The sequence below is a fragment of the Gobio gobio genome, assembly GCF_949357685.1.
Source record: "Gobio gobio genome assembly, chromosome: 1".
In the NCBI taxonomy this organism is placed as follows: Eukaryota; Metazoa; Chordata; class Actinopteri; order Cypriniformes; family Gobionidae; genus Gobio; species Gobio gobio.
This window is the reverse complement of record NC_137097.1, coordinates 63,049,584-63,074,811: the sequence shown is the minus strand read 5'-3', so window position 1 is coordinate 63,074,811 and position 25,228 is coordinate 63,049,584. Positions and strand designations below refer to the sequence as shown.

Genomic DNA, 25,228 nt, shown 5'->3' with positions numbered 1-25,228 from the left:
ATCTACACAACTGAAAGCATGTCTTTGTTGACTGTGTCACCTCTGAACATTTTATGAATGTGGCCAAATGTGCCAAGGGGGGACTGAAGGGATTGAAAATAATCAAAGATATTTGATATTTGAAATCCAACAAAGAAATTTGCTTTACTGTTGTCAACACATTTGCTTATCCGAAGGACCACCTGAAAGACAATAGAGAGGCCTGTAGGCTGCATGGGGTGCCACACCTATCCTATACTGTTGGGGAAGTTTGGTCTGATTGGTCAGTTTGAATGTTATGTGTGAGTTTGGTCTGATTGGTCAGTTTGAATGTTATGTGTGAGTTTGGTCTGATTGGTCAGTTTGAATGTTATGTGTGAGTTTGGTCTGATTGGTCAGTTTAAAAGAATACATTTGGTTTCGGTCACATGGTCAAGGGATAGCTAAAAGAAGATTGGAAACTAGGCTCTCTCTCTCTTTTTCTCTGGCTCTTGAAGTCATCTGGGCTTCTCTTCTCTCTCTCTCTCTCTCTCTCTTTCTCTCTCTCTCTCTCTCTCTCTCTCTCTCTTTCTCTCTCTCTCAGGTAACATTGTATTCATGCTGTGTACGATTAATGGTATAAGTTTATCATCTCATTCATCCATTTTGAAACTATTTTAAGTGTAACCATAACCAGATTTTGTCATTAAATCCTTTTTATTACAAATACTGTGCTAACTAGTTTTGATTTAGTATTGACTTTGAAGTGCTCCCTATTGCAATACAATATAGTCATATTATAGCAACGCTCTCCCACATATTTTGCTATTGTAACTGCGCTTATCTCCGTCGTTGGTATGAGTTGCAGTGGGTGGAAATAGACAAGAAATGTACAGTTTTCTTCCATCTTTCTGATAACGTTTTTTAGTCTAATGGCAACCCTGTAGATTGAACCATCTACAGGAGTCCACTCTTACAAAATTTTTGTACCAGATCTGATCTAATTTAACCCTGTAAGACCCAAATATAGTAAAAAACCAGTAAAAAGGCCTATAATAAATAAAAGAAATAATAATAAAAGAGAATAAAAATAATAAAAAAGAAATAAATGTTTTTTTACATTTTAGACATTTTAGTACGTTTTTAGGGGAATGTTCTAATATAGGGCTCGGGCGCTGCGTTGCATTCTGGGACGTGGCGGCCATGTTGATGGCCTCGCGAATGTAAACATACAGCAAATCGAACGAGGAGAAGCAGAGTTGGGAGAAAGAAAAACTATGTTAAAATCCCGAAAAGGATGTGGCATTTACCGGGATACATTAAATAGGGAAGCCAGGGACCGGTATATGGACAAAATTGGAACTATTAACGGTTTGGATTCATATGAAATTTGCAGTTCACAAATGGATGGGTTCAGGAGCTGCAGACCATGAAGCCTATGTAACGTTAACCTTTTACCTTGAAGAATTCTGCACCGTTCTGTGTTCTCGGGTTGCACTACTTGCAAATAAACACTGAAAAATATCTGATTGTGTGACACTTCTTGCTTTTGCACATTATACGGTTATTGCGATTGTGTGACACTTCTTGCTTTTGCACATTATACTGATTTAAGTATATTTATTTTGAAGATTGTGGGTATGGATGCAACAGACACTTATGGCTGTATTTAATGCACATTTATTTCAGCACAACGCTAGGGCTCATGTTTGTCAGAGCACAACATACAGACACAATCTTATCGAGGAATGTCATGTCTTCGTCCTTGCTTGGCAATGTGAATCGTTACTTTATCTGACAAAATAGTGTACTTGTTGCGGACGGTTCCAATCACGATCAGCCAACACCATATCCCCAGGTAACAGTTTGTCTTACAGCCGCGATCCAAGCGAGCCGACGACTCTTTGTTACCTCGGATACTTGGTCTCCATGGTTGCGTCTCCAAGCAGGAAAGCGGTGGAAAGTTAATCCATTTTCGACCTTTTTCCCATGGCGATTATGTGATGCAGTGTCACACACCATAATGCAGCAACGGTTTACCATGGTTTCCAATAATAACGCCAAATTAATACACACGACTGAGAGGGAGTACGTCTATAAACAGTGCGCAGTAGTCCGAGTAGCAGCAAATGAGGCCATCAACATGGCCGCCACGCAAAGTAATGACGTCAGACGCCCGAGCCCTATTGCAACGTTGGGCCTGTTGGGTAGCAGAATTTCAGTGACTTCACTCACTGTCTGAATAAATGTAGAGAACATCTAAGGGTTCATTTGCAGGGTGTAATGATTATATTAGTAGCATATGTATACACTGTTGAATTGGCCAGAAATGGACAATTACAATTTACGAATTCCCAAGAATCTCCGGTCACACGTTTTCTCAGAAATGATAAAGGAGTGTTAAAATTGATGAATACAAGTGAACTATGTAGCCTATGGCTGGTTTGCTAACAGAACAATGCAGAAAAGAACATGACAGACATCGTCGGAGAGAAGAAAAGAAAGACAAACGGACATTCAAGGCCATCCGAAAGGATGGAGTCACTCAAAGCAGGACGAGCTTCCAGACGGAAACAATTGACTAGGTTAATTAGGCAAATGGAGAAAATGAACAAACGTATAACTGTCATACATATTATTTCTGTTATTTAACATGTTTTTGTTATATTGGTTTTATCTATTCATGAATATTGAGTGTTGAGGTTAACAAGGAACTAAAGTACATTTGCGTTGCACACAGACATTTTTTAAGGTGCAACAGGAAAAGTTTACATTTTGGTGAGAATTTGTTCTCCGTGTGAAGATTACAAGAGTAACTCGTGTTTGAGTAAAGAAGTCAAGAAGATGTTTTTCATTTTTGTGTTTTGAACCGGGTATTTTCAAGTGATCTCATTCCCTCTTGGTTATATGCAGCCAGCGAGGTATGTGTATTACGTTTGTATTTCCCGAGTGTATTTGTATTTACCTCTTTATAGTGTATGTGAATGTGTTTATCTTTTACATTGTCATACTGTAGTTTGACGGTGGATTTCATTGACGGTGAATATGACGACGGAGAAAGGGATGACAAATGCAATAAATCCATCAGTAACCAGAACCATGGTTTATTTCCTGGAGGGAGTGATAAAACGTATGATGGATGATATTAAAGGTCCCCTTCTTCGCGATTCCATTGTTCAAACTTTAGTTAGTGTGTAATGTTGCTGTTAGAGCATAAATAATACCTGTAAAATTATAAAGCTCAAAGTTCAATGCCAAGCGAGATATTTTATTTAACAGAAGTTCCCTTTCAAAGCCTACAGCGAACGGCTGGCTTGGACTACATCCTGGTACTTCCTGCTTTAATTACGTAAGTAGAACAGTAGAACAGACTAACCTCCGCCCACAAAGAAACGCGAAAAAGGGGGCGCGGTCTTGTTGCTGTCCCACGTGGAGAAGCGGACGGTCGCGTGGAGAAAAGGAACTGTTGCGTTGAGTGTGTTTATCGCCATGTCATCGAGACGCTGTTATTTTCATCCAGGAGTCAAATCACCTTTGTTTGGCTTTCCCAGGGACGCTGTAGAGATTATTGAACGCATACATCTCTCCGTTAAGAGGCGTGACCTTTCCAACGTGCGCTAAGCTGCTGTCAAATTACAACACAGGAACCGCTTTCACGTGCGCTAAGCTGTAGTCGAATCACAGCACAGGAACCGCTTGCACAATCAGAACTCGTTACGTATTTCTGAAGGAGGGACTTTATAGAACAAGGAAATCACCAGCCGTTTTTAGGACAGTGAAAACAGCGGTATACAGATAAGTAAATAGTGTGAAAAATACTGTGTTTTTTTACACGCGAAACATGAACACATGTTATATTGCACACTGTAAACACAATCAAAGCTTCAAAAAAACACGAAGAACGGGACCTTTAAACAGATTGTGCTTGATAGTGACTTTGAATGCTCACATTGTGAAATGGTTAAATTACGAGAGAAGTTTGGATCTCTGGACACCCAGGACCATCCAAACTTGCCTCGTAAATAAAACATGCTACTATTATTTCTCTTTAGATCTTAGAAGTGGATTTATTTTAATAAAGAAATTATTATATTTCTTTGAATTTTAGAAGTGTATTTGTGCTTAGAGGATGAGGTCAAATGCAGGGTAGTCTGTTTAACAGTTAAACTGTTTGCAGACATGAGGGAGAGGGTTGGCTGAAGTTAAAGCTGTTAATCAGAGATAAGGCCATGACACGGGCAAATGTAAACCACACGAAGCTGCGGTTTCCATCAGCAACCTCTAAAGTCTGAAAGACCTCACGCCTATACTGTATGTATGTACTAAAATATAATCTTATTCTCGGAAATATATATCGAGTGTGTGCAAACTGTCCAGGGATCATGCTTATTAGGAATTGACCTATCGGTAAGCCCCGCCCCCCTTAGTTACTGTTGCTAACTCGGACAAACTAACGGAGTTGCTATATCTTACAATGTACAGCTGTCAGTGTGAAAACCTTATCCCAAGATGTTTTTGGACACAGAATGTCGCGTATATCCCGTCCAAATGATGGCCAAACTTTACTGATGGATTATCAAGTTTATTGCATCGTTGTTCACTCCAAAAAATCATTGTAAGAGCTGAACAAACAAAGCATAAGAAGTGGCATTAACATCTCATTCACAAACTATCTCTCTCCGTTGCATTACCATTAACATACACAGCAAATTACACAAAAACACTAGGGCTGTGCAATTAAAGGGTTAGTTCACCCAAAAATGAAAATTCTGTCATTAATTACTCACCCTCATGTCGTTGGACACCCGTAAGACCTCCGTTCATATTCGGAAAACAAATGAAGATATTTTAGTTGAAAGCTGATGGCTGAGAAAGGCTTCAGACAGGCCTCCATTGGCATTCAGTACATTGACACTTCCAAGATCCATGAAAGGCACTTAAAACGTTGTTACAAAGTCTATCTCACCACAGTGGCTCTACAATAATTTTACGATGCGACGACAATAGTTTTTGTGCGCAAAAAAAAATCAAAATAACACCTTTATCCAACTTGTTCTCGACTTCCGTGTATGCCTCCACGACGCATGCACGAGAATATGACGCAGATCCGGCGTTCGGACAGATGACCCAGAAGCGATTTGTTTACGAGCAGAGGAAGACGCGCGTATCTAAGCTGTTGGATTCTAAATTGATCGTGCTTTAGGTCTCGGCGTAGTGCTCAAAATGGGGCTTAAGTGTGTATTTCATGGATTCCCGAACGCCGGCACTACGTCATATTCTCGCGCATGCGTCGTGGAGGCATACACGGAAGTCGAGAACAAGTTGGATAAAGGTGTTATTTTGATTTTTTTTTGCGCACAAAAACTATTGTCGTCGCATCGTAAAATTATTGTAGAGCCACTGTGGTGAGATGGACTTTGTAACGACGTTTTAAGTGCCTTTCATGGATCTTGGAAGTGTCAATGTACTGAATGCCAATGGAGGCCTATCTGAAGCCTTTCTCAGCCATCAGCTTTCAACTAAAATATCTTCATTTGTGTTCCGAATATGAACGGAGGTCTTACGGGTGTCCAACGACATGAGGGTGAGTAATTAATGACAGAATTTTCATTTTTGGGTGAACTAACCCTTTAATTGAATTTCGATTTCGATTTCGGCTCCCAACGATCACCAAAATAGTACAATCGAGAAAAAACGATTATTTTGCCATGTTCAGTTTTGCAAGAACACTCTTATTTTGTCTTGCGTTCTGAATGAAACGCGCACGCGCACATCCGCCCCTCCCGAAGCCACAAACTCTCTCAGTTCGTGAGTCTCGTGTGCATATCATTCGCTGAAATTTAAAAACTCGGAGCGAGTAAAGATGGCAGAAGGAGGGCAGTTACAGCAGCGTTTGCTGAGCGAAAAAGGCAAAACCAACTCCGTTGTCTGGGAACAGTTTGGCTTCGAGGAATCAGACGACGAGCAGAAACATGCTACGTGCAAGATTTGCTACATGGTAGTGGCTGCAACGCAAGGGAACACCACGAATTTGTTTAACCACTTGAAAATTAAACACAGAGTGACCTATGACAATCTAATAAAGAAACAAAAAGCAACTGATACTCAACTGCTATTGGCTCAACTGCGTTCGAGGGGAGGGGCTTACGCAAGATCGGGGCCGTACCCCGGGTGAAGATTTTTACGCTGTTATTTCTTTTTGTTGGAACTTTGTTAATCTTTTGAGTTTATTGTACTTGTATTATTTTGAAACTTTCATTAAGTAAAATGGGGGAACCAATGTGGTGAACCTTATTAATCTTTGACCCGACTCAGAGTATTAATTTTTCCTATTTTCTAAGTATTTGTATATCTATCCATGATAAATCAATAGAATAAATATACATTGAAAAGAATATTAGTAACCTGTCTAGTGCAACGGAATCCGAGACTGAGTGAGCTCAGGACACCGCCGAGGACCTTTGATACTACATCTGATATGCCCAGGGAACAGGTGAGATCGCCCTCTTATTAATACATGAAATAAAGGGCTTATCGGGTGTAGAGGATTAGGGAGTTACAACGGTATAAAAATACAACAACACTAATAATCACACAATATTAATAATTGGACAAGTCCTATTTTTATGAAAAATTATTTATTATAAAAATATGTTTAGATTGTATTTACAAAACATGATGAACTGAATGAAAACTTTAGCATTTATGTGATTTAGCTATGTTCATAGCCATATTCAGTTATGATAGTCCCAAAGGCAGTTCTTGTCCTCAGAGAAGCAGAGGTGGACATTGCACTTGCTGCAAAGTGTGTTGGTGTAGCCTTTACCACAGTGTTTGCGGCATCCTCTATTTTCTTCATATCTTCCGACACAAAAATACTCCAGTGGTGTATTAAGCTCGGCATCATTAGTGATATGACCTGAAAAATCAGTGTTAGGACTGATAAAATCTTTTATCAGCCAGCGATACCTGTCACAGGGCATGGTCTGTGTTCTTGATCCACTTGATTTTGTTTGCATGATGTCCACATAATCATCAGACGGGTGGTCACTGGGTTGTTTATTTTACTTTTCCAGTTCACAGGCATCAAAACATTGGTATTTTCCATATCCCAATGATACTTACACATTTAAAGAATTCACACATTCCACAAAATCACACAATACCGTCTGGCTAGCTTATTGTGCTCTCTACTATCATGCTAATAGCACTATTACCCTCCACTTTCCTGAACATTATCACCTGTCCCTCATGCAGGAAGCAGATATTTGGGCAAACAAAGCCCATAAAAGAAAACCAGTTAAGTGTGTTTTATAAATGATAAGAGACAGATAGTTTCAAATACTGCTAAACAAATACTTTCAAATTCTCAAAGAAATAATGTATACCTTGATTCAACTTGAACTTATTTAATAATAATTAAATGTTGATTAAAACTCAAAATTGTAACAAAGATGACATTTTAAAACGTGTAAATGATCAAAAACATTGTTTCTTTTTGTATTTACTTAACACGGAACAGGTGAGAAGTACATTTCATCAGTGTAATATGCATGGTGCACGGGTAAATTTCAACATTACAAGCTCAAACATTACAAGCTCAAACATTCAACATTGACATTACAAGCTTAAAATCTAATATGATTAAAGTATTCAACAGTACCTTAATATCTGCATGATCTAGACATAGTACTAATCACATTAAAAAAAATATTTGGGGGAATTTTACTTACTTGAATGTTGATTTATCCAGTCCAGTAAAACTTCATGATCTGCTTCAAGTCAAGTCCGCAGGTTGTGTGAGTTCATGGCCAGGTAAACAGGCCTATTCACAAAATGTTCCATCCAATAGCATTGCAAGACTGAACAATAGGACCTATTAGTTGTGTAAATGTGGTCTTAGAGAAAAAAAAAATATCTTCAGGTTTATTTTAGTAGAGCTAAACTTGATGTTGTAATATTACAACAGTGGGTCTTACAGGGATAAATAACACCAACTTTACTGTTGATAGCACACTTTGTAGAATATATATAGGCCTAATTTCATATAATAACCAGAATATAGTTTCAGAATGTATAAATTACTTTTGATATAATTCATGTTACTATTTATATATCTTTATATAAGTGTCATTAATGTAAAATACTAAATAAAATATTCTAATCAAAATTGTATTTTGATAATTTAGTAGAATAATTGAATAACTGATAACAGAAAAATCTGAATAGCATTAAAAGATAATCATCAGAAAGGTAATTTTTTAATGACTTATGTACAAGCATATCATATTTGTTATCAATATTTACTTATTCAATTGTCCATATTTTAATTGAAGATGTCATAATAAAAAAATTTAGTCATAATAGAATTCACTCAATTAACCTAGCCTATAGGTTTTAATGAAAGTGAAGATGCCTCAAATGTACATCTAAATCATGAAAATTTTTAATATTTGTCCATAAATCCATCACTATTTTCAATAGACACAATAGATCAGAACCGTTTTGACTGACTAAACACACAAATGTTGAAATTAAGATGAAATGACAAAATAAAAAAATAGAATATTCATTCATCAAAAGTGCTGAGATGAGATTTTGTGTCGTCTACGACCAGAAGAAAAAAATTAGGGCTCAGAGAGTGAGGGAGAGCCCACTGAGCATCAGCCAAATCAGACAGTTACAGGCGGTCAGTAAAGGAATAGTAAGATGGATAATTTGTATGGACAAGCACCCAATCCTTGCCCCCAATGCCACCCCACCCCAGTACCCCTTTTTTTTGGTTTGGGCCACTGCCCCTCAAAATGTCTGTGCACGGCCCTGTCTGGAACATCACATACCATGCTGACTAGTGTTTAAAGAAGTGACTGGGAGTGTTTGCAAAGTTCACATAAATCCATTTTCAATTGTCACATAATTTCAGACATAGAGAAGAACCAAGAAGGATCTCTACTTTCAAAAGAAGCTGTGGGTGCTAGCTAATCTGAGATCATCAATATTCTTTGCACGGCGGCTCAAATGTTTTTGGATGTGTTTAGGGTTTTGTTGATGTGTAAATTCTGCCAACTGTCATTATGGTGTAATCTGTGAATTTAGGGACGCCACTTTAACTCTTGAGCAGCAATTTAGCCTGTCGATTTCATTCCACTAAGAATGTTCCCATAAATTCTTACCCCGGAAACTGCCAGAAGGTCATCTGAATGAAATAGCACAGGAAATAGCAAAGCTGATGGATTGTAAGGTCAGACTCCTGATTATCCTGGTTATAACTGTTCCACGACAAGTCATCGCAGGAGGTGATGATGAGCTGAATGCCTTCAGGACGGACCTGGGTTGGACTATTGTTCAGTGAAGAGGGACTACTGAACTGAGCTGAACTTGTGCTCAGCTTACATTCACACACAGAACACATTTAAAAGATGTTGCAATGATTAATGCTTAATACCTTTAAATGAGGTATTACAAGGTGGCAAACAATCAAATATACTTGAATACTGATGTTATAATGTCAAACAATTACATTTGATTATTTACTCCAGCTTTGTTTTGACAGTTCTCAGTAGTATTTTTCTTTTCTTTAGGATCCAATTTTTACACTGGACATCAACACTACTAAAATTGTTTATCATATAAAAGTAAATATTGTTTTTTTTATTGTTAATATTTTAACCCAAAATCTTGATATTACTTAAAAAAAATGATTAAAGCAGTACTTCAGCACTGGGAAGATGAATGTGTATTTAAACGGTGTCATTTATGTAGTAGAAATGTGAAATAATTTTTGAATTTGGTGCCTTCTAGACTGAGAAAAGACAGAAAATGTATTTTTGTGTCATGTGGATGAAAGACAACAACTCCTAGAATGCACTTGCTTTGCTGCCCTACCACTCCCAAAGCCACGGCTACTGGTTATCATTTTACATTCTGTGAGTGAGATCTCTCCCCTGTGGGCGGGTTGAAAACATGCAGAACTAGCTTCTACTGGCTGTAGTCTCTAGGCTCTGGCCAAAAATTATATTTGCGTCATCTGAGGATTTTTTCCAGAAATAAAATGCATAATTCTGTAATCTCAGGGGGACACGAGGGGGGAAAGTACCATAAATCGAATATATACCGGATTTCTACTGATACAAAGCTTAATGCTAAATCACTGAAGTTACCCTTTAAATGTTATGTCACATGTATTTGTGAGAGATAAATGGTTTTAACATTTTAAACAAATAATATATTAACATAAACAAATGATATTTACTTTATCATTTTTATGTTGTGAGACTGGATTTTTGTGTCCAGTAGTTTCAAAAATAATCACAAAAATTCAAATGAACGTTCAAGAAAATGTACTTTTCAGTCACTATCAGATGTTATTTTTCATGGTAACATTTAAAGGCAGGAATTTCTAAGGAATGTCCTCAGTGTGAAAAGATGGATCTCAAAGTCATACAGTCACTGCTGGAGACGGTTCAAATATGCACAAGATGCTGGAAAACTGAAGACGTTTCGGGACCTGGAGGATTTTTATGAAGAACGTTGGGCAGTTTAACTGCTCAGGACAAACAAGGGACTCATGAACAACCATCACAAAAAAAAAAAAAACAGCCGTGGATCATCCAGGGCACGACACAGTATTGAGAATCAAGGGTTCATACACTTTTGAACAGGGGTTATTTTAATAAATTCAGCTATTTTACTTGTCTTGTGGACTATATGTAAACATTTTTATGTAAAATATCTTATTCAGGACAGTACTTAATAAAAAAATCTCTTTTATTAGTTAAAATTATTCACATTTTTACAGATTCTGCAAGTGGTTCACATACTTTTTCTTGCCACTGTACATTGATTCATACACATGATCGGTGAAGCGCTACAAGACAGCAGAATCATTAGCTAATGATTCATTAAAGCAGACAACTGAAAGTTGAAAGGCATGGCTTCGAACTGTTGTGGTAATTAACACATTCATTTACACTATTAGTTAATATAATATTTTATTATGTGGAATTAATCCATTATGACACATTTAACTAATAACAATTCATATATTACTTAATCTATGAATCATGTAGAATGTTCATTAGTTGCTGATGCAGTGATCATTAATAAAGGGTTTAGTTCTTCAGGAGCCAAACATTAACTCATGATTATCTGTGGATTAGTTAAGCATGAATTAATGCATATTAGTGCACCCGTATTGTAAAGTGTTACCTAAAAAAATAATATTTACTATAATTTTTATGCCGCGAGATTTGATATTTATGTCCAAAAGTTTCAAAAAGAATCACAAAAATTCAAATGAACGTTGAAGAAAATTTCATGGTAACATTTAAAGGCAGGAATTTATTTTTAATTAAAAGTGATGTGTAATAGCAGTTTTCCTGATCATGCATATCAAGTCTTTCATTTACATTGACTTTATACACATAATCGGTGAAGCGCTACAAGTCAACAGAATTTTTACTTCTTCTAAATGACAATCAATAATGCAACCATCAAATGGAAGAAGATACAAACAGTCCAGAATGTGGGACGAGTACCTGTGGAAGAAGAGCAGTGTTAATGATGGTACACTACAAACAGAAACACACACAAGCAGTGGTTTTACACTCATAAATCAACACAAAGGACTCAAGTAAGTCATCAGATATTTCACAAATGTGCACTCCAATTCCTTCCCGATTTTCAAAGAGAACAAAATGACTAAAAAATATCGAACAGACAGAGGATATGCTGTTAGTTTTTTCATCTATAACTGACCTGTAGATTTGAGGATGAACACTTTGCTGTCTTGTCCCTGAGAGTTTGTGGCAGTGCACGTGTATTTTCCTGGACTGAGTTTGGAAGACCGGATCACTGAGGAGCTGGTCGTCTCTTTCAGATGTATTGAGTGCCATGAGTACGTAGGAGCCGGGTTTGCCTTCACTGTACAGTTTAGCGTGACCTCATTGTTTATATTGATGGTCTCTTCTGAACTGGAGTGTTTTGGTTTATCTGAGAAGGACAGAGGAACATTTCTCAGCACAACAGCACCATGATGAGCAGCTCTTATTAATAGATCAGCTGAAACCTTTTTTGCATGTTAATTCACTTCACAATAATCCTTAATCCTTCACACTAAAGGCCTTTCAGAAAATAAGAAATTAAACTGAATCAAATTACAAGCTTAACAATAAATAAACTTACAGTAAACTTCAACATTGAGAGTTTCTGATGTGACTTTAGGAGGAGGTTGAGGTCCTTCTTCTCCCAGTTGCAGCTCTGCTTCACACCTGTACTGAGCCCCATCATCAGCTCTGTCTGGACGGATCAGGAGTTTAGATGTTTTACTGACTGGAGTCTTGATGGTGCCAGTGAAGTTGGTTTGATCCACCAGAGTCTGTCCTTTGTACCATTTGACAGTGAGATTCTGAACAGGAGCCACATTGAGAACGTCACACTGGAGCTCATACTGGTTTCCCTCCATCATTGGTCCGGTGTGATTCGCAGTGCTGATGGACACATTGTCTGGAGTCTCTGTGGAGGAAGATTTACACACTCTGATATCTGCTGTCATGAATGTACATACGTTAGATATTTCTGAGGATGAAAAGATAAAAATATCAATAACAGAAACTCACGGTAAAGAGTCACTGGGAGGTCTGATTGACACTGGTTATCATTGTAGTTTATGAAGCAGACTGGCTGTATGTCCCATTCTCTCAGGTTTGAGACTCTCCATGTGATCAGACTGACTGTGCTCATAGGCACTGCTCCCTCACCGGCTTCCCATCCTAACCCATCATGCGGGATGGAAGTGTTACAGTCAGCTGAAACAGAATCGCCAAACTTCACAACAACTCTCTGTGGGTTGAGCTGAACAGGACATGCAGCATGTGTACCTGTTAAACACATTGAGAAGGATGTGATTTAAAAAGGATGAAGATTCAGCACTAAAGAATTGGATTACAAGCAGACACAAACTGACCACTGGTCCACGGCCTCTAGAGTTTTGTATTTTATAAAGTTGGGCCGATGACATAAAGGTACTTAAAGGTACCCTATGTAACTTTTTTTTGTCTTACCCTGAATCACTATGGTTAATCAGCTTGAGATCCTTTCCATCTAAACTGGTTATATCTCTTAAGCCCAGTAATGTTTTATGATCAGATAATCTCTCTCGCTTTAGAGAAAAGCATTCATCCACAAAGTCCGGCACAGCGAACCACAACCAAACCAATGTTCTTCCGTGAAATGCATGCAGTTTAGTATAGGTAATAAAAAATGTTATGGGTTGCTGTACAATCATGATATGCTACAAAATAAAAACGGTCACACTTTATATTAGGTGTCCTTAATGTATAATTGCATTAAAAAATAATTATATTGTTAGGTTCAATGTACTTATTGTGTTCATATTGCAAAACACTCTTGCTGCTGTTAGGATACGGATAAGGTTATGACAGGTTTGGTGGTGTGGGCAAGTTTAAGGGTGGGTTAAGGGGTCAACAGTGTAATTATAGAGTCATTACAGTGTCATTACAGAAAGTGTCATTAAGACAAAAACAAAGTTATAATAACTTAGCCTACAATAAAGAAAAGCTCAAGTTTAAAACATATTTAGTCTCATTCCAGATAATGCATCAGAATAAAAGACAGAATTAAGTCATCATACAAACCTGTGAAAAGCACAATCTGTGAAACTGCCGAGAGATAAACCAGTCCAAAGAAATGTTGAAGCATATTTACTCAGAGAAAAACAACTGATCAGAAAATGCTGTAAATAAGACGCAACTGTATCACTGCAACTCTGACTGTAAGTCTGTGACTGAGTAGCTCGAGCAACGCAATACTGAAACAAAAAAACTAACCACACCCAAAATGTGTACAGCTACAAAACCCAGAAATGGAACAAAATGAAATCTAGAAACAACCTGAATCCTTGTAATGAGGTTTCCCTAAGCAACCAGAAAAGCTGAGACTGATGTTGGTTAACACGGAGTTCTTTTGGTTCATAATAATTTCATGTTCTTACAGAAATTTAACATCATTAAAAAAACTAAAATCTGAAGTTTTTCTGAAAAAACATTTTTGAAGGGTTTCATGGGCAGAAAAGTTCTGTTTTAATGGAAAAGATTATTTTTTTAATCATAGACTCTGGTTTTAAGAGAAGGGTCTGGCTGCAGCCAGACACTATTGGTAATATACGGTCTTAAAGGGGTGGTAAACCACGATTTCACTATTCTAACTTTAGCTAGCGTGTAATGTTGCTGCTTGAGCATAAACAACATCTGCAAAGTTACAACGTTCAAAGTTTAAAGCAAAGGGAGATATTTGCTTTTAAAGAAATCAGTTTCTAAGAACTACAGCAAACGGCCAGTAGGCGACTACACACATTCCTCCAGGGTTGGTGACATCAACAGGCTCAATATTTACATAAACCCCTCCTCCGAGAATATTAAATAAGGGGGCGTGAGGCCATTTTGTATCGCGACGCTGTTGTGGTATAAGTTAGTTAGGCTGGAGTGTTGTTGCCGCGATGCCGAGGAAACGCTGTTATTTTCATCCGGATTGCAGGTCTGGGGTACTTGCTCTGTTCAGCCTTCCTTGGGACGGGGGTGCGTTGCAGAGCGTTTAACATACAACATGTTATATGCACGTGTGTTTGAGTCAGCGGGGAATCAGGCACGCGCAGGGCTCTCTGCAGAACATCTAACAGAGGAAAACATCCACCGTCTTCGCGATTTCAATGCCGGATTTGCACAACGTCAGCTGCGTGAAAAAAACACTGCCGGTGCGTGGATGCATGACGCGCGCGCTGCACATTTCACGGAGGACAACACAAACTTCCACAAACTTCGCGAGTTCAGTACAGGATATGCACAACGGCTTGTCCTGAAAGCTGGATTTACAAACAGAAGCTGTTTACGGGCCACAACCTGTAAGTCTGATTTATATTTCATCGATGTGTTTTCCTGTAATAGGTTGTAGCAAGGAAGTAAACAGATGACAATGCTGTTCTGCAAACCAGTCTGTTAAATGCTCATTCATACTTAACGTTATCCGACGAACACCTAACATTACAAACACTAACGTTAAAATCTCAACAGCGAACCTGACATTAGTGTAAATGATTCTTTGATTAGAGCTTTTATGTATTGTTTATCTTCAGGCATGCTAAACATGGTTCTGTGTGTGATTTGGCTAACTTACTAGTAAAGCAAGTGCTTAGTGTTCGTTTTGGGTTAATAGTTCTTGCGACAGATATTTGGCTATAATCGTTCTAAAAATACAAAAGTAACAGTGCCATTCAGTAGCGATTATTATAGATCCGCAGTCTTTACACTTGAGGACTGAACAGGTTCTGCTCGATCATCTTCACTCAAATGTTCTCATATGGTTTTATTGACGCCGACCAAAGCACAGCCTCCGGTAAGGGGCGTGACGTTTCCGACAACCGTGCACTGCGGTTAGCGAATCAGAACACACTAGGCCAGCTAACCAATCAGAGCCCACTGCGTATTTTTGAGGGACTGGCTTCATACAACCCGGAAAGCATCAGACAGTTTTACAAGGAGGGACAGAGCAGTGTAGAATAAAGGTCAAATATATGAAAAATAAGGCAATTTTTTTTAAAACGAAGCATGAACACATGTTACAGTGCACCCCACAAACACAGTCAAGCCTTCAAAACAATGTGTTTTACCACCCCTTTAATACGAGTGAATCTCGTTTAGTGTGCATGCGCGGCTGAGAGTGCATCTTGTTTAGTGCGCATGCGCGGCTGAGAGTGCATCTCGTCTGCAGCCAGACACTATTGGATTTTAATGCATACAGCGCCCACCTGTGGCAATTGAGCAGAACACAGAAACATCTGATTGACATGGGTTTATCTCAACACTTCTTACAAGATCCAGGTTGAGAGATCAGATTGTGGCTTGGGATCCTGTGAAATGTACAGTAACACACCCACATGAAAAAATACTATAGTATATTATAGTAAAATTACAGTAAAATGACTCTAGTAAATACTATAGTGTTTTTGAACCATACTGTAGTAAAGATAGATACTACAATAAATTGTAGTATATTGTAGTATATTATAGTATTTACTACACTTTATATTTACTGTTAATTTACTGTAGTATATTTACTATAGTACAGTTCAAAAACACTATAGTATTTACTAGAGTAATTTTACTATAATATACTATAGTATTTTTTCATGTGGGCAGACATAGAGAAGAACCAAGAAGGATCTCTACTTTCAAAAGAAGCTGTGGGTGCTAGCTAATCTGAGATCATCAATATTCTTTGCACGGTGGCACAAATGTTTTTGGATGTGTTTAGGGTTTTGTTGATGTGTAAATTCTGCCAACTGTCATTATGGTGTAATCTGTCAATTTAGTGACGCTGCTTTAACGCTTGAGCAGCAATTTACAGTGAACACTGAAAACAGCTTTGGGCTGGAAAAGGAGTCATTAATATCAAGAGACAGGCTAAATGTTAGGGGTGGCCTTGCCGTTAAGTTAAAGCGCTACCTGGCTCAACTACCTGTACCTGGCTCTCCATGTGAAGGGCTTGGCTGACGATTACTTCATTCGCTGGTGCTCACTGGATCCAGGAAGCGAATGGAATATTTCATTGATTCCGGCTGCGGCTGTGATCTGAGTGCAGAGGAGATCCTATCTAGACTTAACTCCACATATATTTGAATGTTTTAGATTCAGTGGCTCCTGTAAAGACCTTAAAACTTAAACCTAGATCTGAGCCCTGTATTGACAACAAAGTATACACTTTTTGAGGCTGATCTGTAGAAGAGCGGAGCGTAAGAGGAAAAAGGACAAACTCCAGATTTCCAGAATATGAAGAGATTCATTATTCAAATGCCAGATGGCAGTGAGAATGGCAAAATCCAGGTATTTCATGGAAAAAAACGAGATTTTTTTGTTTATAAGAAGTGTTTTATTAAACAAGAACTATGTCTTTTATACATCTTCAAGAAATAGTGGGTCAGTTGAAGCTGTCAGACTCCTCCATTGATGCTATTCCTCTGTATTATCCTTTTGACCATGATAAAATTATGTTCAGACTGTACCTGGTGTGTTAAAACATGCAACAGTTTATCCCTTGCTTAAGAAACCAAATTTATGCCGCGTTCCAGGCAACCCGTAACCCGTGTTTTTCCAACCCTCTACCCGTGAACGTGCACTGGAATGGCAGTCAAACCCGTGACTTCCTACAAGTGAACTCGTACTAGATCGATGTACTCCCAGTTACACGCTCTGACGTCACATATCCCGCGAAACAACAATGGCAGCCCCTACGGATGCAGTGTTTATGAAAGTCGTACACGGATAACGTAAAATAAAAGGTATAACAGCTTCTCTTGCCTTATCTGCCATTTTCTCTCCTCCGTTTCCCTCAAATAAGCAAGGAGTAAGCACCTTTGGCGATAGAAATGATTTTAAATGAGCATAAGCCCTGTACCGTCCGCCATGCTGTGTTTACATCTAGCTACCACTATTCCTTGTGCTCAGGCAGCTTGGCGTGACTTTGCCTGGAATGCTACAAAGTCGTGAGTCGTGGTTTGAAGTCGTAACTTACAGGCTCCAAAAATGGGCCTGGAACGCAGCATTAGACCCTACTGTTTTAGCCAATTTTAGACCTTTCTTTTATCAAAAAGATCTTAAGAGAAAATAGTTCTACAACAACTTCAGAGTTTTTTTTTTAGATGAAAATAAGATCTTTGAGGTCTTTCAATCAGGTTTTAGAAAACACCACTTGACAGAGACGGCACCTTTGAAGGTTTTAAAGTGGCCCTATTATGTTTTTTTTATATTCCCTTTCACTCTGAACTGCCTAAATGAGTCGTTTGTAATTCGAATCCCACTGCGTTATGGTTCTACGGCACTAGAAAAGACATATGCATAATGTCCGCCTATGTTGTACGTTGTCCACCCAGCGTCCACTCTTCCACCCAGATTCTAAAGCGCTCATTGATGGATACTTTTCTAATCCCAGCCTAAAGGTGCGTTCACACCAGATGCGAATGAAATGAATAAATCTCGCTATTCGCGCGTAGACACTTTTTCCAAGTAATCTCAATGGCAAAAAGTGTCCCAATCACCCTGAAATCACCCCCCTATGTATAGTTCAAATTGAGTAAAGAGCGTTTTTTGTACAACTTACCAGACTGTCCGACGTCCTCACTCACTTTCTTCCAAGCAAGATCCTTTTTATTCCTGTTTCTATAAAGTATGTACAGCTCTGGTTATCCACATATGCTCTTGTCCTCGCTGTTGTCACTACTAGAGCAAGCTCCTGATTGGTTAATGCGGCACTAATATCGCCAAAGTTCAGATTTTTCAAATTGCACAGAATGTATATTCGCGTCTTTGCATTGACTTGACATGTAAATCACTCTTGCGAAACGCTTCATTCGCGTCTGGTGGGAGGCCATAGGAGAGGGTACATTGTGTTTTTCTCAAATGGAGGGCTGCATCACACATGTTCCCACCCCACAATCATGGCACGAAAATGCCATTAACCCTTAATTTTGGAAAAATACTTTGTATTACAAATTTTTATATTAACTGGCTTTCTGTGCAATGCAATGAAGGACAGCTGTCTGCAGTCTGGCTTGCGTTATTGTCAGTTTAGTGTTAGTGATTCATGACATTTACTGCAAAACAAAAGATAACATCTAGGCTATGTTTTCATGTCCGAAAACATTATTTTTGTTTTACATTTCATAATAAACTCAGACAAGCTCAGTATGACTCGTTTTCCGTCAGTTTATTTTTGAGAATTTAAATGGTCGCAAAGGATTGTGAGTGATTTAAGGCCTTCAAAAAACAAAGGCTGCCTTCCAAGGATCCTTCAAATTGAGATGTCCTTCAGCGATGTTTGATGATGTTGCAGCTGAGATATATGCAGCCTTCCGTTTGAGAAACACCCATAATAAACGAACATGGCGGAGAATAGCGACACGGGTGTTTGCAAATGTATTAGAAACCAAAAACATGGTCCATTGTGTTAAAATCGCATTTGTCGAACTACTGTAGAGAAACCAAGTTTCTGAAGCGTTTGAGGCTTTCATCAAATTGTGCCGAAAAACAGTTCATTACTCAAAGCTTTTAACACAATGTGCATTAGCGACATCAGGGACACTCTCTGGGAAAAATGGTACAAAAGTTGTCACTTCTAATATGTATCATTTGGTACAATTTTACCATTTAAAATGTTATTTATGTTTCATAATTAAAATGAGAGAGCTAGAATGAGACTTTTATTAAATTATTAACACTACACATCAATAACAATGCCCTTGAAAACATACCTCCTGAAAGCATTTTCCAATTTTATTATTTAAAAAAAGAAGCATTTTGCTATTTTAAATAAAAGCTGATATCATATGGCAGTCAGTTAGGTCGACTTGTTTGGATCTAAGCTGTTCAGAGATGCATTTTAAAAAATAAAATCACTTCTTGTGTTTATTTGCCTCTTCGCTTGCTGTATTCCTCATTTGTAATTTGCTGTGGATAAAAGTGTCTGCAAAATGATTAAATGTAACATTTTCTGAAATTAGAGTAATTTATATATTTAATACAGACAGAAAGAAAGAATTTTATTGCATCATTATTAAAAGAAAAAAAAACAGGCGTATTACAATCTGTCAATACAGACTCAAGTTAGACAAAAAAAAAAGAGATTTAAAGAAGTATACATACATGAAAAGTGTCGTCAAACTTGTCTAACATAGAAAGTAAATTTCTGTCTTGGAGACTGTCTATCATCTTCAGACAGTTTTTAAGACATGAAGCTGAGGTGATGTTTTTGTTAACTGTATTAAGTTATCTACAACAAATAGATCATTTTCTTCCACACAGGCTATTAAAACAACTTTAACAATCTCACAGTAACACTTCTGTACAGCAAATGAAGGTCAGTATGGCATAACCAACATACAGGAAAACATTTTGTTGTCATGCGATATGATTACTTGATACGTTTTAAACGTCTCTTTTTTTATCATCTCAGGCATTCTTCTTTGACACTGACATAGTAGTGACAGCACATGCTGCTATATGAGCTTTTACACACAAGTTTTTTTGCATTGTAATCTGAATGACATTCAATATACCATCTTTGTTCAATGTTAGCATTTGCCTTCATTGTGTAACGGACGCATTTCGTGCTGCTTCACTGACTGCATTTGATAACGTCCAGTTGATTTTTTCTTTTTCCACGCATAGATAAATAATGCGATGATTAAAACAAGCAGTGCAACAGCCGCTGCAACAGGAATGTAGTTTGTTGAGTTGTCTAAAAAGGAAAAATGTATGTTCAGTTCATGAAGAACGAATATAAAACTCAAAATCATTAGCATTGCATTCATTTTGTGGATAAATGATTGAACATTAATCTATCACATGACAACTGAATGGTTGTTCTATCATTAATATCTCATGGAGAATATCAGAGCTTGTTTTCATTCATTTTTAATGAATACAGTGCTTAAGTTAAAAATAGAGCAAATTATAGAAGGCAGATTTGTGTCATCTGATGGGAGAAACAAATAATCATATGAGAAAAAGAAAATCATATGTAATACCATGGTACTGGATGCCTGTATATCCCTATTGGCTATATACACAGCATATAATTACTTACTTTTATTACAGTCAGTTTGCATTTGTGTACATTTGACATTATCAGAAACCACTTAATCATGGGCGATTTGTAGATTGTAACCACCAAAAATGCTCTGTATTTTCATATTTTCCATTCATTTCCTATGGCGGTCATTTTTGAATGCCAAGATCACAAGTGTGACTATAATCAGAGCAGGGGTGGGCAACTCAAGATCCACTTTCCTGCAAAGTTTAGCTCCAACCCAATCACACACACCTGAACAAGCTAGTCTTCAGGAATACTAGAAAGCTAATGGCAGGTGAATTTTGTCAGGATTGGAGGTAAAGTGGATCTCAAGGACCAGAGTTGCCCAGCCTTTTCTAATACACAATGTGTGTGTGTGTGTGTTTCCAAAAAATGTAATGAAATAGTCCACGTACTGCCGTAATTGTGATATATAGGCATGAAAAAATATATAAAAATTATATTTTTCTTTTAGATAATGACTTGTGTGTTTAACTCAGAGGAGAGTGTGTCCATAGCACATCAGAATGTGTTCATGACCTGTTTAATCTTTGATGGTCTAAATGCAGCAAATTTTTGCTTGCACGTCTGCCATAGTCCCACACCGGATAAACACCCTCTGGCTATACCTACTAGACACGCCCCAAACTCTCGCCTGGAAAGAGGTTGATGGTGTGGGCCGCTAGTCTTGTAGTACTTGGTCTAGAGACCATTTTTTGAAGGTCTTGGTCTTGAGATAAAATCCAGAGTCCTCAAAGTCTAAGACCACAACTGCAAGGATATCACTAAATTGCCGGTGCATTGTCTGATTTAACATCATTAATGTGATTTGATGTAAAAATTACTGCTTAGAATGCAATCGATAACTTCTTAGTAACAAAATAAATCCCATTACAGTGTTGCTGGGTTCAAAATCAATGCAGCATTGTCTCAAATGCCCAAAATTAATATAAATGCCCACAAAATTCTGAGATTTTGTTTATTTTTATACAACATAGAATATAATTAAAGCAATATCACAAGAGCAAGATAGCTGTTTTCATGAATATGTTCAATAAACAAGAAGTTAATTTTAAATGACTATTAAAATTAATGTTAATATTCAATTTTAAACTGTGTCTTTGCTAATTCGGCAAGGTTTCGTTATTAAAAGGAATCAGCTGCTTTGAACAAATCAGTTGAATAAATGATTCCGTGACTGTTAATGTTTTAATGTTAAATTAATCTGAACATTATTTATGCATGTGTAATTGTACCGATTTAGATGCAACTTCTGTGCCATGAATTTTATTGTTAGTGATTTAATTGGTAACAGCGCTATATTGTTCCTTTCTGTAGTATTAATTCCAGTATTACTAAAGCAAACTGAAATATCATGCATAGTGCACCTTTTAAACTAAGGAAAATTATAGAAAAATGCTTAGTTACCTTGTATGGACACTTTTACACGTCTGGTGGTGCTGCCAACAGAATTGCTCGCAGTGCAGTACACATCCTCTGGTGTTGAGGCTGTTATAGTAAGAGTTTCACTATAAACTGTCTCCCTTGGGCTGAGATTCCAGCTGATGTTTGGTGTTGGGTTTCCCTCGGCTTCACAAACAAGCACCACTGGATATCCTCGAAACACAGGCACTGGCAGTTTGGTCTCATTGATGATCGGTTTAACTGCAGGATGGGATCAAAAAACAGTTTAAGAGGTTTTGCATTATACATTTCTTATGGTAATCTACATTAATTTTGTATTTTTCAGCAAAAATGATCACATTTAGAAAATTGACAAGAAAAAGTTACATGTTGCATCATATCTATCACTATACTTGACACACTGTGTTACATGGTAAGTGCTACAACCAATACAAGTCTGATTTGGACAACAGATTTCCTTAAAAGATTAATCATAGAAGCTGACAGATCTTACATACAATATACTGCAATGTTGAGAGGATCTGATGTGACTTTAGGAGGAGGTTGAGGTCCTTCTTCTCCCAGTTGCAGCTCTGCTTCACACCAGTACTGAGCCCCATCATCAGCTCTGTCTGGACGGATCAGGAGTTTAGATGTTTTACTGACTGGAGTCTTGATGGTGCCAGTGAAGTTGGTTTGATCCACCAGAGTCTGTCCTTTGTACCATTTGACAGTGAGATACTGAACAGGAGCCACATTGAGAACGTCACACTGGAGCTCATACTGGTTTCCCTCCATCATTGGTCCGGTGTGATTCACAGTGCTGATGGACACACTGTCTGGAGTCTCTGTGGAGGAAGATTTACACACTCTGATGTCTGCAGTCATGAATGTACATACGTTAGATATTTCTGAGGATGAAAAGATAAAAATATCAATAACAAACTCACTGTAAACAGTCACTGGGAGCTCTGATATACACTGGTCATCATTGTAATTTATGAAGCAGTTTGACTGTATGTCCCATTCTCTCAGGTTTGACACTCTCCATGTGATCAGACTGTCTGTGCTCATAGGCACTGCTCCCTCACTGGCTTCCCATCCCATCCCATCATGCACGATGGAAGTGTTACAGTCAACTGAAACAGAATCGCCGAACCTCACAACAACTCTCTGTTGGCTGAGCTGAACAGGACATTCAGCATGTGTACCTGTTAAACACATTGAAGAAGAAAGTGATTTAAAAAGGATGAAGATTCATCACTAAAGAATTGGATTACAAGCAGACACAAACTGACCACTGGTCCACGGGCCTCTAGAGTTTTGTATTTTATAGAGTTGGCCGAAGTCATTTAACTTAATAGATAGTGAAAAATGTAATGGGTTGCTGTAAAAGCCCATCTTTTGTCATACATATGATATCCAACAAAAAAGCTTTACTAATACAGTAGCAAGACATTTGGTAGGTTTAGTCCAAACTCAAACATGTTAACTGAACAGAAATTAATTTAACACTCCCAACTTCGGTCTTAAGACAGAAACAAAGTTATAATCATTTAAAACATATTAAGTCTCATTCCAGATAATGCATCAGAAGAATAAAAGACAGAATTAATTAATCATACAAACCTGTGAAAAGCACAAGCTGTGAAACTGCCGAGAGATAAACCAGTCCAAAGAAATGTTGAAGCATATTTACTCAGAGAAAAACAACTGATCAGAAAATGCTGTAAATAAGACGCAACTGTATCACTGCAACTCTGACTGTAAGTCTGTGACTGAATACCTCAAGCATGGCAATAATAATAAAAGAACCACACCCAGAAAATATTTTAAAAACATGTTAATGGATGACTGCAAAACAGAAGCAGAAATGAAACTAAAGTAACTTAAATACTTTGAATGTATCTTGAATAATGAGATTTCCTGAACCAGATTACCAGAACATCTGTAGATGAGACACATTAATGCTCTCACGGAAATTTAACATCAATAATCAGTAATAAGCTATTTTCTACCCGGCTTTTGATCCTAACTCTTGAAATGCTCGGTTTTTATGGGCGTGCCGCACTGAAGACTTGGAAGTAAATGCCCACTGCTATGATTGGATAAAAGTTTTGCACATTATATTGAGCTTCGGCTCATACCCGTGAGGAATCGTTTTGAAAACTTCCAGTGTGGAGAAACGGCTGAAAATGCATAGAAGCTGACGGAACTTACTTACAATATACAGTAATGCTGAGAGGATCTGATGTGACTTTAGGAGGAGGTTGAGGTCCTTCTTCTCCCAGTTGCAGCTCTGCTTCACACCTGTACTGAGCCCCATCATCAGCTCCGTCTGGACGGATCAGGAGTTTAGATGTTTTACTGACTGGAGTCTTGATGGTGTCAGTGAAGGTGTTTGATTCACCAGAGTCTGTCCTTTGTACCATTTGATAGTGAGATGAACAGGAGCCACATTGAGAACGTCACACTGGAGCTCATACTGGTTTCCCTCCATCATTGGTCCGGTGTGATTCGCAGTGCAGAAAATAATTTGAGATTTTACAGTCAGAGTCATAATGAATCACACTGGACCTCCTCAGGCATTGGTCATGATTCATGAGTGATATCACAGCATACTTAGTATGCAAGTTTAAGACCATCCAAAACCTTTGAACAACAACAACACTATTTCAGTAGAAACCTTCCACGAACGATGTAAGCTTTGCGTGTAAAATGTGAGAAATGTCATGTAGCTTTTAAGTTGCTAAACTATTTTACTGATAAAATCGTCAGAGCAGCGATGACAACATGTTTCTCTGCAAGTGTGTCCAAGTGAATGATATCAAGAATTGAATTTGAATGTGACATTTCACTAGTGAAAATACAATTACTGATATCTAGAATTAGAGTTTTTACTAGTTGAAATTGAATTGTTGATATCAAGAATTAGCATTTTAACTAGTAAAAAATTGAATTGTTGATATCAAGAATTCATATCTTGTGAATTAATAAAAGTCATAACGTCTTGCCATAGTCTGTAGTGTAGCTATGTGTGTGTGTGTGTGTGTGTGTGTGTGTGAGTGGGAGAGCAGAGAGAGCGGGAGAAAGAGAGTAGGCTTTGTGCATTTTGTACATAATTAAACATAATTTTTTTGGGGGGAAACATGGAAATGTTGTTTTTATCCTATTGTTTACTATATTGCTTTGCTTGGTCAGTGTCGCTGTGGGTTTTCGTTATGTTACT

The 25,228-nt window shown here is 37.8% G+C and overlaps 3 protein-coding genes across 4 annotated transcripts in view; all 3 read right to left on the bottom strand.

Annotated features, from left to right (window-relative positions):
- Positions 1-10,283: 10,283 nt before the first annotated feature.
- On the bottom strand, positions 10,284-13,812 carry LOC307137032 (vascular cell adhesion protein 1-like). Its single transcript, XM_079834513.1, has 5 exons — positions 13,614-13,812; positions 12,576-12,836; positions 12,142-12,471; positions 11,716-11,949; positions 10,284-11,495 (listed from the first exon to the last, which is right to left on the bottom strand). Exons 1-5 carry the CDS (start codon positions 13,675-13,677, stop codon positions 11,425-11,427), a joined length of 960 nt encoding a protein of 319 aa, XP_079690639.1. The 5' UTR covers positions 13,678-13,812; the 3' UTR covers positions 10,284-11,424.
- Positions 13,813-19,517: 5,705 nt separating this feature from the next.
- LOC307137017 (vascular cell adhesion protein 1-like) lies at positions 19,518-24,685 on the bottom strand. Of its 2 annotated transcripts, none has more exons than XM_079834496.1 (5): positions 24,224-24,685; positions 22,950-23,210; positions 22,518-22,847; positions 22,024-22,260; positions 19,518-20,262 (listed from the first exon to the last, which is right to left on the bottom strand). In XM_079834496.1, the coding sequence occupies exons 1-5, from the start codon at positions 24,429-24,431 to the stop codon at positions 20,096-20,098; spliced, it is 1,203 nt and encodes a 400-aa protein (XP_079690622.1). In that variant the 5' UTR covers positions 24,432-24,685; the 3' UTR covers positions 19,518-20,095. The 2 variants fall into 2 exon arrangements, with proteins under 2 accessions (XP_079690622.1, XP_079690623.1); XM_079834497.1 differs by lacking the exon at positions 24,224-24,685 and adding an exon at positions 23,629-23,783.
- A 68-nt stretch (positions 24,686-24,753) lies between these two features.
- Positions 24,754-25,228, bottom strand: part of LOC307122775 (intercellular adhesion molecule 1-like) — a gene marked incomplete at its 3' end in the record, with an annotated part of 3,346 nt that continues 2,871 nt past the window's right edge. Inside the window, exon 5 of the mRNA XM_079810975.1 lies at positions 24,754-24,856. Within this exon, the coding sequence (XP_079667101.1) occupies positions 24,754-24,856 (103 nt within the window). The remainder of the gene's footprint in view (positions 24,857-25,228) is intronic.

Coding starts and splice junctions, on each gene's coding strand:
- LOC307137017 (XM_079834496.1), bottom strand. CDS start 24,431: ATGGTACAAAGGACAGACTCTGGTGAATCAAACACCTTCACTGACACC. Junction 22,261..22,517: donor TCTCAACATTGCAGTATATT/GTATGTAAGATC, acceptor CCCATCCTGCAG/TTAAACCGATCATCAATGAG. Junction 20,263..22,023: donor TGTAAAAGTGTCCATACAAG/GTAACTAAGCAT, acceptor TTTCCTTTTTAG/ACAACTCAACAAACTACATT.
- LOC307137032 (XM_079834513.1), bottom strand. CDS start 13,677: ATGCTTCAACATTTCTTTGGACTGGTTTATCTCTCGGCAGTTTCACAG. Junction 12,837..13,613: donor ACAGATTGTGCTTTTCACAG/GTTTGTATGATG, acceptor TGTGTTTAACAG/GTACACATGCTGCATGTCCT. Junction 11,496..11,715: donor GTTCATCCTCAAATCTACAG/GTCAGTTATAGA, acceptor CTTCTTCCACAG/GTACTCGTCCCACATTCTGG.